The sequence below is a fragment of the Pygocentrus nattereri genome, chromosome 19 (genome assembly GCF_015220715.1).
Source record: "Pygocentrus nattereri isolate fPygNat1 chromosome 19, fPygNat1.pri, whole genome shotgun sequence".
NCBI classification, from domain to species: Eukaryota; Metazoa; Chordata; class Actinopteri; order Characiformes; family Serrasalmidae; genus Pygocentrus; species Pygocentrus nattereri.
This window is the reverse complement of record NC_051229.1, coordinates 6824082-6838212: the sequence shown is the minus strand read 5'-3', so window position 1 is coordinate 6838212 and position 14131 is coordinate 6824082. Positions and strand designations below refer to the sequence as shown.

The window sequence follows — 14131 nt, the reverse complement described above, 5'->3', positions numbered from 1 at the left end:
TCCTTGAAATGGTGAGAGCTTTTTATCCCCTAGTTTGTGTTTTATTTCTGCGTTTTTCCGCTAAGATGTGATTTCCTTTCCTTCCTCTGCTTACTTGTGTATTTTCTGATGTACAGGTCTTTTCATCCTTCAGTTATTTGTAGTTATTTCAATATTTCTGTTTGTTTCTGATATGTGCAAACTGTGCTTTCTGTAAGTGCAGCGAACGAGTGGAATGAAAAACTTTCACAGGTCATCTTTTTAATTACTTGATATCCTGAAAAAAAGGAAACATAGATACCACACACCACTGTAACTGAAATATTATATTATACTGTATTATTTATTATTTTATATTATAGCCTTATGGACAGTGACTTCTGGGATAGGCTCTGGCACCCCCCATGACCCAGGAGGATAAGCAGCTTAGAAAATGTGTGTGTGTGTGGGGGGGGTGTATTATATTATATTATATTATATTATATTATATTATATTATATTATATTATATTATATTATATTATATTATATTGTGTTCTATTGTGTTATATTATATTATGTTACATTATATTATATTACATTATGATGTATTATATTATGTTCTATTGTGTTCTATTGTTATATTATATTATGTCATGTTATATTACATTGTCATATGTTATGTTATGTTACATTGTATTGTATTATATTATATTATACCCAAAATGTATTTTTACTTCATTCAAAGATCTCATTAGGCCTACTGCTATATGCAAAACTTTGGGTACCCTAAATAAACATAAACTGTGAATTAAAATTTGAGGGAAATGTCATATTTCAGTGTGTCTCTGTAGAGGATGTGCAACTTACTTTCACTTCAAATCAACAAATACGTGTAATCTGACTTTTGCGCACAATAGCATACTTAATTTACTCCCAGTAATCATTTCCTTTCGATTGTGATTAAATCTATGACATCCATGTGATTTCTGCTGCACACCTGTAGTCCACACAAAGATGGTTCTTCATAGAACCATGTAGAGCGCATTCCCCTTCAGAAGAACTCTCTCACAAGGCAAAGAACCTTTTAATCAGGCAAAGGGTTCTTTAAGTGTTCATGACTCTATACAGAACCATTGCCATTACTAAAGAGCCCTTGAAGAACCATAGTTTTTATGTGTGTAGGAAACGGTTCACTCCTTCAGGACTGATGGCACTTCTTTTGTACTTTGCACAGTAAGGCTGTAATGTCTGTCTGTCTAAAAGACAGGAGGCTGAGCTGGAGGTGGTGGAGATGAAGATGCTGAGACTTTCGTTGGGAGTGACAAGGCTGGACAAGATTATAAATGAGCAGATCAGAGGGACAGTGAAGGTGGAGCAGTTTGGAGATAAAGTCAGAGAGGCCAGGTTGAGATGGTTTGGACATGTGTTGAGGAGGAATAGTGGATATATTGGGCAAAGAATGTTGGAGATGGAGCTGCCGGGTAGAAGGAGAAGAGGTAGACCTCAGAGAAGGTTTGTGGATGTAGTGAAGGTGGACATGGAGATGGTTGGTGTAAAGTAGAGGAGGCAGTGGATAGGGCAAGATGGAGGCAGATGATCCACTGTGGCGACCCCTAAAGGGAGCAGCCGGAAGAAGAAGAAGACAGTAAGGCTGTAATGTGAAGAATAATCCAGCGTGAACTCAGTTTCAAACGCTGAGGACGTTTTCTGTCCTAAACCCAGTTAGAGAGTTAAACAGAAACGGTGTCCCTTAAAGGAGCAGAACGACCACTGAAGTGTTGAGGATGAGCTGCTGAACTGATACGTGTCTGCAAAATCTGCAGAAGAAAAAGCAGGATTGGGATTTTAAACAACACTGTGGACTTTACGCTGTAGAAAATTCAGAGATGACAAAATACTAAGACTCACATGAACTGGATAGAGTCTGAGAAGAAGCAGTAAAACATATTACACTGACAAAGGAGTGAAGCAGGACGGCAGAGCTAGAAGCCAAAGCCACTTTAATACGTTGTAATTATAATTTGCATTAAACAGTTTATGTATTGAACATCTTTGAACATAAACAGGTAGACAGGTGGAGTGCTGCAAGCAAATTACATACATTTATATCAGCAAACATGTGGGGATTTTTTTGCTGTTGTTGTTGATGCATCAAGGATGACGTCCCTGCTCTTTAAATTCCTTCTTTATAATAAAGTAAAATCCCCAAATCATATTGGTCTTACATTTATGAATTTTGCATAATAAAAAGTGGTTATATTAATTCTGTGTCAAATATATTACCATTCTATAACTGTTGACAACTCTGAGTACAATATATTAGGTGTCCAGACTTCCGAGCTGTTAGAAAGAATTAAATTGAAGGACAGAAGATCGAATTATGAAGAAAATAAGGCCTGCGAAAAAGAGGAGGGAAGTAATATTGAATCTCGAAAAGCCTCTCAAATCATATAAGGCACAAACAAAGCACATAAAATGTCAGAAACCAAACCAAAAGAAAAGAAAAAGAGAGAAAAAAATACAATATGTACTACAAAATCATACAAATGCCCATCACAGTATCACACCATGCATATTTTTCTCATCTACATCTGATTCTTAGGATTCTTCTCTACTTTCCATGCCACTGCTGAAAGAAACTGCCAATAGCCGGCAGGTGTGGGACGGTTATCAGGGTGACTGTGCGCAAACGCGGATATGTACAACATTATGGGAAACACTGTTCCCGATAACTTCATCCACCCTACAGTGAAATATGAGGGGCACTGCCCTCGATATCAACACGCTGGTAGGCAAAAACTACCATCTTCTTCACATTATGGAAGACGCTGCTCCCGATAATGGTTAGGATCAGGAAGAAAAGTGTTCCAAAAATGGAGAGACGCCAGAGAGCAGTCCGTTAGCCTAGTGTGGGCGACAGCATCAAGACTACACTTCAAGGAATCATACAGAGAATAGCGCTTCTTTAGTTTCGCTACTGTAGCTAATGCAACTTAGCTGTGGCCATTTTAAGTGGATTTGCAGCAATTTCTCAAAATTGAGTTAAGATGGAATTCGGAGTGGTCTGGTGTTAAATGGTCCTGAAGAAATAAGTTTTCTTTGGCTACTATTTTGCCTGACAACACCCTGCATGTACCCCTCCACCATGAATACACATTAAATCCGTTTTAAACCAATGAGTGCATTTACAGGCACTCAATAACCGATCATAATCGGATTCCTGCAGTTATCTGGTTATTCAAATGGTTTCTTAGATCAAAGTAAGGTCTGGAAATCCGATTAAGAACTCAGAGAGCTGGATTTCAGCTCAGATTTCTCAGTGCATGTGAACTCTTACTCTGATTTCTTTCGCATTCCTCAGTCTGCACATGCGGCTGCAGTAGCGGAAATAAGTGAGCAGTGTTGCCACGAAACCGAACACATGCTTGGCGAAATGAAGGATTTAAATATTCTTCATCTTCTAGATGATGTATGTTCATATTTTCAGGTAAAGTGGGCCATATTTAAAAAAAAAAAAAAAAAAGCCACGATGTGAAGTTTGAGTTCTACGTTACGTTTACGTCACATTGTTATCTGTGAGTTTTTTGCTGGTTGCAAAGCTGAAATCCGATTACTGCCTGACTCACGCAGACCTGGAGTTTCCCCACTATCTGATTACTCAAGTGCTTGTAAATGTGTTGATCATATTACAGACAAAATCTGACTTTCTGCATTTATAAGATTATTAAGTGCATGTAAACACACTCAATGTCTCAGACATCAGGCCACGTATTCGTAACCACTTCATACATAGAATATCTTTCTGTTAGAAGCATTAAGATCTTCAGACGTCTGGTTCCTATCGCCACCACTGTGAACAGTTCTGACTCTTTCTCTTTCACATTAAAAGCACACTGAACGACTTTGTTTAGACTTAATTACACAGAAATTTTGTCAAATCAGTGAAATTCGCTTAAGCTGAGTATGACCTTCCATTACTGGTTAGCTTCCATTGCTCGTAGCTCCAGTGCAAAACTAAAGAAGCAAATTTCAGACATCAAACACACCTTGGCTTGCAATATTCCTTCAGGTATAGTCTTAGCAAAAGTCATGCAGTCATTGCACTAAACCTTGCGACGTGACTCTCCTTGGCCGTAGCTTTTTGGAAACAGGTTTACCTCCGTAGCAGATGCTGCTTTGTCATTTCGACAGTATAACTGTCATAATTATGGAAGGCACTGCTTCCGATAATTATACATTTCTTTAAAAAGGCGTTACAAAATGCTATTTATAGTGAACCCTGTCACTGATAAATAAATAAAAAAAATAAATAGAGATTTCAGTGCCACGTTTTGAAGCCTCTGGTTAGCCCATCTTGGATGTTCCATTGGAATTTCAGCATGCAGCCCAATGAACAGCCTCTAATCTGTAGAAATTAAGAGGCTTTCTGCTTTTTTAGGTCTGTTTTGACAGCACTGAACTCTACAGTCAGGAGTGTCAGAGACAGCAGAAGAATGAAAACGACTGTCCTCCGTAGCCCTTGCCTGTGTGAACGATTTGCTGGCTTCCACATTCATAGGATTTTTGAATAAAGTTTTCCATACAAGAGTATCTGGAAGACTTGATCAAATAAGGTAAAAAAATACATACAATTCCCCGATTGTTAGTTTTGTGTCCAAAAAACATACGTGTGCCTGACCTTGAGTTAAAACGGTCTACATTTTGAGCTACATCTGACTTGCATAGTTAACATTTTGACTGCATTTGTTAAAAAAATACTGTGTGAGGTAATATTTGAGTCGGAACTACATGCTCATGAAGCACCTTAATATTACAGGGATTTTTCTTTTCTTTAGAGACCTGAACAACTTTGTTTTGCATTGATATGTAATAATCTGAATATTCAGTTTATGGCAATTCTATACTGTATTTCAACCCAAAGTTTTATTCTAAAGCTAATTTTATAAACGTCTATAAAGTTCTAGTGTCTTGGATCACTGTGTTGGCGTTTTCCTTCACCATTATTTCCAGTAAATTTACAGTAGCATTTAAAAGGCTCCCATGGTCTTCAAAATCCAGTTTTAGTTCAGGGAAATTTGTTTGTTAGGAGTGCAGAACTGAAAGAAAATGGTTTGTGAGAAGCAAAACATAAAATTTTCACCGAATGGCAAGTTAGAAACAGACAGAACTTCTGGTTGAAATACAGTACAGGCACTCTAATGTACCTGTGGAGTGCAATCCATTATTCGAGGGGTATGTTGTTTTTCATCTGAAACTTTTCATCGGTTCATAATTAAGCCATGATCCGAATCGGGTTTCGCTTAAATTTCGTTGTCCATTTCCCACACACTGCCTGCCAGCGCGTTGGCACAGCTCTGGATGGTCCAGGTGGCCAGAGCGAACTGGTTCCTCAGCAGGTCAATGTTGCCGCTGGCTGAATTCTCCTTGATGGCAACCAGGTGTTCACGCAAAGCTTCCAGAGTGTGTGAGCCAGAGCCCAGCAATATGTGTCTGAATGGATTCTCCCGGGGAGACACATAAGGAGAAAGTAAATCCCTCTCCACCTGTAAATACAGAGAAAACACAAAGGAGTGTATTACAGCACACCACCTTCATCTGAAAGTAAGAAAATACTTTAGTAACCGCCACTGAAAACATGATATTCTTTATGGTGTACCACTGGGTCCTGTTCTAGGCCCCATATACATGGTACCATCGATTGATGTTATTAAACAGCATTCAAAATTACATGTAATCTACTGAGGTAGATGAAGCGTTGGTGCTTTAAATAAATGGGTAACCAGTATTATTTACTGTATGAAAACTAAATAAACTCAGATTTACCCCCATGATTCGGTTATTGATGATGCGACACTGCTCATAGTCGTCAAGGTCACTGTTCTGGATGTTGGTGTTGAGATTTCTGGAAGCACGACTATATGAGCCCAAAGCTGACATCAACCACTGCATTCTCAGTGTCTTTGGAACACGGCCAGACTGAAAAAACAAACAACAGAAAAAAAAGTCGGTCAAGTATCTAGTCTGGCCAAAGTAGCCTTTGGTTTACAACCTCTACTGTACTGGACTGTGCTGACAGATTTAAAGTTTACAGGCTGTAATGCATACTGGGCACAGTATATTCAGGTTCATATTTAGAATTTCTTTATCTGGGATAGTGGTTTTCAACATGTGGGTCACAGTTATATTGCTACAGGGCCACAACCCACAGGTTGAAAACCCCTGTTCTAGATAAAGAAATTCTAAATGTGAATCTAGTCATAGTAACTTGCAATATATTGTGCCCACTGTACTAGCTGTTTTTTTAAACCAATGTTAAAAAACAATATTTAGACATTTAACTAAATGCTTTTTTAAATGAGACTAATTATTAGCAAAAATAGATCATACTTAGGTCAGCCTCATTTATTAGTCAAAGGCAAAAGTTAGTTTAGTTATGTTCACATTTTGAGTGCAATTCAAAGTAAAACGGTTCTCTTTTAATTCGTAAGGAATTCATCATTCATAGATTATCATGGATGTCTACAAGTGAACAGCCACTCTATCTCAGACAGAGAAAAACTAGAAAACTAGGTATGAAACACATTGATGAAAACACAGCAGAGAGTGCCAGGTCTTACCTCGTCAGGTCAAAGGGACAGAATGCTTTTAGGTGACAGACATATCTTTTGCTCCTCGCAAAATGGGCAAATGATGACATTGAGTGGGCTTCTTTCCATTTCAGAAAAGTGAAAGTAGCCCAGAGTGTTTCACCTTGAGCTGCTTTTGAAGATCCGTGAGAAACCAGGAGGCAAATGAATCCATTCACCAGCAAAAGTTCACAAATATCAAATATGACAAATAATATATTTTTGAGAGTTAAATAAAAAAAAAACGCAAGTGGTGTGCAGAACATATGAACTGAATTACTGCCATCCCAAAATACTGCACAAATAAATCATGTTCACTGTGTAAAGGCATTTAGGCTTCACAGGGTAAAGAGTAACTACCGCTCTGTGCTGAACACTCAGAGGTCTTTTTTTTAAGCATTGAAGCCAAACAAATAGATGTTAGCATCTTCAAAAAAGCAATTCAAACGAGATCGAACTGAGTTACAAACATCCGAATTGTATCTGAAAGCTCTTAAATGAAGTAGTGAAACTCTCCATGGTCCTTTCACGTTTCCAAAGTGGAAAGAAGCCCACTTAGTGTCATCACTTGCCTGTTTTACAAGGAGCAAAAGATTTCCTGAAGACTTTCTGCCCATTTGCCATGGCGCCATGAGACTTGCCATCAACTAGAGGCTAAACAAATCAGCATCTAAACTTATTTAACTGAGCCAGACCTTTCACAGCTTTCAATTCTTCAGCATGTCATCCAGCACTTGGTAGCTGCCAAATAACATCATTGAACTCAGTAGGTGAGCTACAAAATGTTTGGTGGTTTAATGCCATTTATTGTGTTGTTAATAATATCAACCACAACTGACAGGCCACATTGATTATCGTACTATATTTGTTTGCACTTCAAATGATCTGGCTGGTAAAATTCTGTGGCTCACAGAAGAGTTTGTGGACGGCTGTGTGGACGGTCGTCTGGACCATGATTAAGTAAAGGTTGGGAACCTCTGGTCTAGGATTTGTTTTTAAAGGTCATACGTCCTGAATTTAGTCAGAAAGCCTCACCGACTGCAGACTTATGATTTCTTTATTGATCTGAGCCACTTTGCTGCGGATGGTGTTGGTGTACTTCTCCACATTCAGCCTGAGCAGGTGGTCATGCACCAGCTGAAGAGCCATCTGCCCAGCTATCTCTCCCGCTGTCTTGGTGAGCACACGTAGGTTGAATACTTTAGAGTCCAGATTCCTCTTGGTGTCCAGAACGGTTCCAAAGAATGGATATTCTTTGTCCTGAGAGAGAAAAGTCAGCTGTCATCTCAGGTCAGGTCTTTATAATTAACAGCATTCACAACTCAATCAGAGCACTGATGAACTTTTAATCTACAGGACGAATAATATTAAGATTAATAATCCATTTCTATGGGTAAAACCACATCAGATCACATCAGAACTGGGTAGCTGCATTACATTATAGTTATAAACACCTGCAGTCTGTATCCGAATTGGTGTCGGCGACAATAGCAACCTTATTAATGGGTTTTAATATTGGCCAGATGTCACTGATCCTTAGTCGGTGTTATAAAATCATAACAATACAATTGTATAAATTTTATAGAAAAACATAATAAAAAAATATTTACAGTTGTAAACAGGGTTCGACTTGATGGGGGTGCGAAGGGATGCCATCGACCCAGTCAAAAAAGATGACGAAAACAACATCCATCCGCTTTTCCATCCCCTTTGGATCATTAGACTTCAATATTATTCAAAATATCTTCTTCTATCTAAATCCTTCACGTCAAACAACAGTCCTGGTCCATGATACTTACTGAGGTAAAGCGGAATGAGACAGAAGGAATGCCAGAGAAAGCCTGGAACGGATAGGCAGGATCAGACATCTTCATCGGCTCCATTCTGTGAAGAAAAACGCATTGTTATGACGTATGTTATGATACATATGATCCTTTAAGGAATGCGTTTGAATTTCTACAGAGGACACACATACACAGACACTTCCCAGTTGCTTCCAGCCTCTGAATATAAACTTTTGTTGGCATCAGTGGGTGAAGACACCTGCGGCAGAAAAAGAAAGCATTAGTTCTCTACAGATACTGAGTCCACCAAAAAAAGCCAGAACGCCTAAAAGCTCAGACCTCTCACCTCTTTCAGAGTGTTCTGAATTAAGTCATACAACAGGGGGCTTGCACTTGCTTTGAAAGAGGAACCTGTGCAAAATATTAGATGTTTATTATCATTTTAGAAAGTTCAGGCAGCCAAGACATGTTTGGGGTTCAAACAGGGGAACACTGGGGCTAGAGCTGCTAATAAACACCAGAAGTCAGTAGTCACCCAAATCTTTTCTGTAAATCAGGGGTTTCAAACTACCACATTCATCCCGAACAGGAGTATTCATGTTATTCCCATCATATAAATACAAATCTGCATATATATATACGTGTGTGTGTGTGTGTGTGTGTGTGTGTGTGTACATACATACATACATACATCTAAAATGTATTATGATCTTGGCTCCTATGATTCCAATCATGCATCCCTAGCTCAAAGTAAGTCGCACTGTGTCTTAAAGTCACAGCCTTAATGAAGTCCTGGATGTGGTTTAAGCAGACTGAAAAAAGTTATGAGGATGTATTTACAGAAACGATTTGGGTGACTATTGACTTTTAGTGTGTGTCTAGTGCTAAAGTAAAGAAGCAAACCGTGGACAGCAATCATGTCTTAGATTGAGTACATCTGGAGTAAGTGGAAAATTGTGTACATTAGATTTTTTGCCAAACCATTCTTGCCAAAAACTACAATTTGTACAATTTTGTGCTTACGTCACGTTTGTATGACGTACTGCTGTCTATAGAGTCAGAAACCATATAAGCAAGTTTATCTACGATGACTTAATAATGTTACATGGTTTGAGGCTTCTTGCTCGCTGTTACATCACCCGCAAAGCTCCAGTTTAACATTTTAAACAGCGAGCTTTTTAATCAAGCTTGATATCTGAGTGACTTTATTTGAGGTGAAAGGGAACTTTTTGCTGAACAGCTGCTTTAGATAAGACTGAACGCATACCTGTGACAACTCCATCGAGGCTAATGTAGGAGAAAGCTTTCATATTGAGAGAGGACAGATAGCCCTGTAGGACAAAATGAAATGAATTAGATATTCATGCTTATTTACCATGCTCACCATACAGTACACAAAAGGTAAACAACAATCAGAGAAGTTTTCAAACCTCCAGCCACTCGGTGGCGCCCACAGCTCCATATTCTCCAGCACTCCAGCTCGCAAACACTACGCTCCTCTTGGGCTTGAATCCATCTTGATGTGAAAAATCAGTGCAATTGTAAATATAAGAACACTCACTTCCCTCCCTTTTTACCACAAAAGAAAAACACAAACACATCTTACTTACTGTTTACCATTTCGCTAAAAGTCCTGGCCAACTCAACCAGCAAACTGGTGCCAACAGTAGACCTGGCATATCCAGGACCCCAGGCATCTCTCTGAGCTCCAATCACCACATAGCGATCTGCACCACAGGAGTAAGAGAGATTAAGATGTGCCTCTTATTGTGTAAATGGAAGAACCAGTGACAGTACATATAAACTGGAGCCAGTGACCTCACTGTTCTCAGTGGGGACCAGCTGAGGTCAATCATGTCACTCCCTGATTGGCTTCTTGTGTGGCTGATAGTGGAAACGTGTGAGACTGTCCAGGCAAAATCGCAAAATCGTCCACATACAAATTACTCAACTGTTTGTAGAAGCTGCCCAGAGACAATTCGTAAATGTTTTGGAGGATCATAAATTATCACAAACATTCAGCCCAATAGTTCACTTTCATCATATAAACTATATTAAAAAATTATAAAAAATAAAATGTTTCTTTACTACTTCCTAAGAATGATCATTGTAAAACAAATGTAAAAATAATAATTATTGCTATTCATTTTTGTAAACTTGATGTATTATTATTATTATTTATTATTATAATAACACTTATTAATTACCATTACAATCAAAATCTTGCATAACCTGAAAGAAACTGATACATTACTGAATAAATAAATACATAAGTAATACAATAAATTAAAAAGTACATAAGAACAATAGATTCTTTAAAGGTTATACAATTTTTTTACTCACATTATGAATTTATGTGCTGTGATTGCATCAAAACCAGTTCACCATTACAGAGAGGTAGACAGATAAATAGACAGAATGATATGATGAACTTGGTACTTCCAAACTTATCCTGGAGGAACCACAGTATTTATGCACTACACAAAAAATGATAACACGGCAAAAGAAAACAACTAAAATTTAGTCACTATTTACTTGGAACAAGTAACCTGCCAGAACAAAACTGTAAAGAAATAAATGTAATACTTTTTTCTTACAACAATATCAAAATGAGATATACCAGATTTATCTACTAGATTAAAGATCATTTCACCAGCCATTATTTTGCTGTGCAGCTACCATCCAATAAAGTTTAAAAGAATCTTTCATTTAATTAAAGCCGCAAAAAGCTGGAACCAAACCTGAGTTCTTCTACCTGTGTGTGTGTGTGTGTGTGTGTGTGTGTGTGTGTGTGTGTGTGTGTGTGTGTATATATATATATATATATATATGCACAAATAAAACAAGACTACTCTTATAAGAAGCTAATGAATGGTTAAAAATGATTTTATCAATGTTTATTAATTAGTTTAATAAACTTTGATAACCATTAATTAGCAGTCATCCAGTGTTAAAGCTCAGATCTTTGCCCTCTCCATCAGTCAGCATTAAACCTGTCAGCTTCACCAGATATTCATATTCATCAGATATAACAGGTCACTGTTGCCCTTTTTATTAATTTAGTACAAGGTGTTTATGAGCCAAATAATAATTAAGTAATTCTAACCATTCATAAGCCCATTATAAGGGAAGTCCTAGTCAAAAACAGACAGACAGATAATTATGCATCTTAATTTGCCAATATAACCTGTTCTCATTCTGATTTTCCCTGTTTAATGCAAGGCGTCTTGACATTCTGTACCTGCATCTATGAAACCTTTGATGACTCCAAACACGTTATGGATCTTCTTCTCTGTAAGGACATTGTTCACCTCCACAGCGATCAGATCACTCTCACTACCAAGCTTGTAGACAACATCTCTGAGACCTCCATCACCCCAACCACGAGGAGAATCACCTCCCAAACCCCTGTCGAGAGAAATCGATATTCATGAAGTTAATTAACACTACAGTAGCTCTGGAAATGCTGTAGCAGAGAAAATGATCAACATTCAAAGCAAAAAATAAATAAAAATGACGGCGTCTCTTTCTGTACTTCATGATGGCTGCAGCTGTGCTGGCTCTGATGGTCTGTGCAGGAATGGCTGGCAGGCCGGAGGACTTCGCTGGAGGAAACTGAGTGTGATTGAAAGATGGAAAAGCTGGAGTGTACGGATCACCACAGCCAAGATGGACCTGGGAAAAAAGACCAGCTGTCAATCAGCGTACAAGTTCTATAAATGAATTTAGCTAAAACAGATTAAAGTTCCCATAAAACTCCATTTTCTCAGGTTATTTGGGAAAGAGTTTGATGTAACATGCACAATTTCACTCCTCAGTCTAGGAGGAGTGATATGGACGATAACTGCAAAAGCAGCCTGTTTTAAGTTCGCTGCTTTTGTGACGTCATGAAAAATAAGCACCTTTACATATAATCCATCTATTCTGCCTAAAGCAGTTTAATTTTTAAGTTTGTTATTTAAGCCAGGACTGCTTTTAAACCTGGACTGGACTGCTTTCGAATGAGCCACAATAGAGGACAACCAATCAGAACAGATCTCATTTGCATATAGTAGTCTTAAATGGACAGTGGAACAAAAACAGCCTGTTAAATTGGCTTGAACGTGTATACATATACATGCATATATGTCTATACATATATATATATATATATATATATATATATATATATACATATATATATGTGTGTGTGTGTGTGTGTGTGTGTGTGTATATTGGGTTTATTCATATATGAATAGACTACAGCCCATACAATCAAAATAATACTACTACTACTACTACTACTACTAATAATAATAATAATAATAATAATAATAATAATAATGTTTATTTATATAGCACCTTTCATACATAGAAAATGCAGCTCAAAGTGATACACTATACCAAATAAAAACAACAGAAGAAGAAGAGAAATCATCAAAAATTTAAATAAAATAAAGAAAATAGTAGGGAAGGGATATACGAATGAATCGAATTTAAAAGCGCAGGACAAAAGTATAAACAGAAAAGGAAAAAAATGCAACTAAAAAAGAAAAAAGTAATAGTAATATGCCAGTAAAACAAAAAACAAAAAAAAAATGGTTATGTGTTCCAGATCTTTGGTTCATGAAAACAAAGCGCTGCCTCTCCACTCTTTATAAGTTTCACATGTGGAATATGAAGAAGGTGCATTAGATGATCATAAAGCTCGATTTGGAACGTCATCCATAGCACCCAGAAATGTATGAAGGTGCTAAACCATTAAGCGATTTAAAAACTAGCTGGTAACATTTAAAAAGCTTTAAAAGTTTACAAGTTTGGTTGCTTTCTTAAACCTATAGTATTTGCAGGGCGTCTGCTAGGTGCTTACATGGCCAAACAAGTCTGTGTCTCTCTCAAATGAGTAGTCAGCAGGATCTGGGTAGATCAGCACAGCACCTGCATTCACACTGGCTGCATTGGCAACCTGTAATTTCAAAATAAAAGCATAATAAAAATCAACAAACGAGAAACAAACTAAGAGATAAGTTAAGAATTAATTCAGTGAACAACACTGCTGAAATCCACAGTACCAACCTTTTCAGCAGGAGTAATTTTGCCAGCTCTAACTAGGAGGACTCTTCCGGACATGTTGATTCTAAGGTCTTGCAGGCGCCTCAAATCTTCTACTTGTCCATAATATGCATATAAAGCCGCACCCTATTAAATTAAATCAAATCAATAGCACAGGTTACTCATTTCATATCAAGGGAAATTGGAAAGGTACACAGAGAAACATGCTTGGCGTGTGAAGGTTTGGAGCTTTAAGAGTAACTGCACTGGCAAGCAATGGAAACGGCGTCGTGCACACTTGCCTTAAACCATGTTTATGTTAAGTAATTTCTAATAGACTTGGTTATGTGGCTTCTGACATTGTATGACAAACTGGTATCTATAAAAACAGCAGCAAAAGAGATACATTTGAACACTGACCCTTACTTTTGTCCATTTTTTTAGATAAAAGTGTGTCATACAACATCGTGAGTCCATTTCAGATTGATTTTAATATATTAAATTGATAACTTATTAATATCCATGTGGAAGAGAGCTCTGACATGAGGCAGTGCATTCACAACCATGTCATGTAGTAACATTCAGTGAGGGAGCTTTTAGAGGTGGATGTCTGGTTCCTATCACCAACACTGTGAACAATTCTGGCTCGGTAAGTTTCTCTAGAGCAGAGAATTTCACACCAAAACCACTCTAAATGACTCTGATTACATCTTAACCATTTATTTATGTA

General features: G+C 37.6%; 1 protein-coding gene across 2 annotated transcripts in view; it reads right to left on the bottom strand.

Moving 5' to 3' along the window:
* Nucleotides 1-1924: 1924 nt before the first annotated feature.
* Nucleotides 1925-14131, bottom strand: part of tfr1a (transferrin receptor 1a) — a 30741-nt gene continuing 18534 nt past the window's right edge. For both annotated transcript variants that reach the window (XM_037531063.1, XM_037531064.1), the window contains exons 6-18: nucleotides 13426-13548; nucleotides 13220-13315; nucleotides 11906-12045; nucleotides 11612-11778; nucleotides 9981-10097; nucleotides 9801-9886; nucleotides 9638-9701; nucleotides 8717-8781; nucleotides 8562-8629; nucleotides 8386-8470; nucleotides 7622-7846; nucleotides 5784-5936; nucleotides 1925-5503 (exon numbers count right to left, since the gene is read on the bottom strand). In XM_037531063.1, coding sequence (XP_037386960.1) covers nucleotides 5261-5503; nucleotides 5784-5936; nucleotides 7622-7846; nucleotides 8386-8470; nucleotides 8562-8629; nucleotides 8717-8781; nucleotides 9638-9701; nucleotides 9801-9886; nucleotides 9981-10097; nucleotides 11612-11778; nucleotides 11906-12045; nucleotides 13220-13315; nucleotides 13426-13548 — 1632 coding nt within the window. In that variant the 3' untranslated portion in view covers nucleotides 1925-5260. The remainder of the gene's footprint in view (nucleotides 5504-5783; nucleotides 5937-7621; nucleotides 7847-8385; nucleotides 8471-8561; nucleotides 8630-8716; nucleotides 8782-9637; nucleotides 9702-9800; nucleotides 9887-9980; nucleotides 10098-11611; nucleotides 11779-11905; nucleotides 12046-13219; nucleotides 13316-13425; nucleotides 13549-14131) is intronic.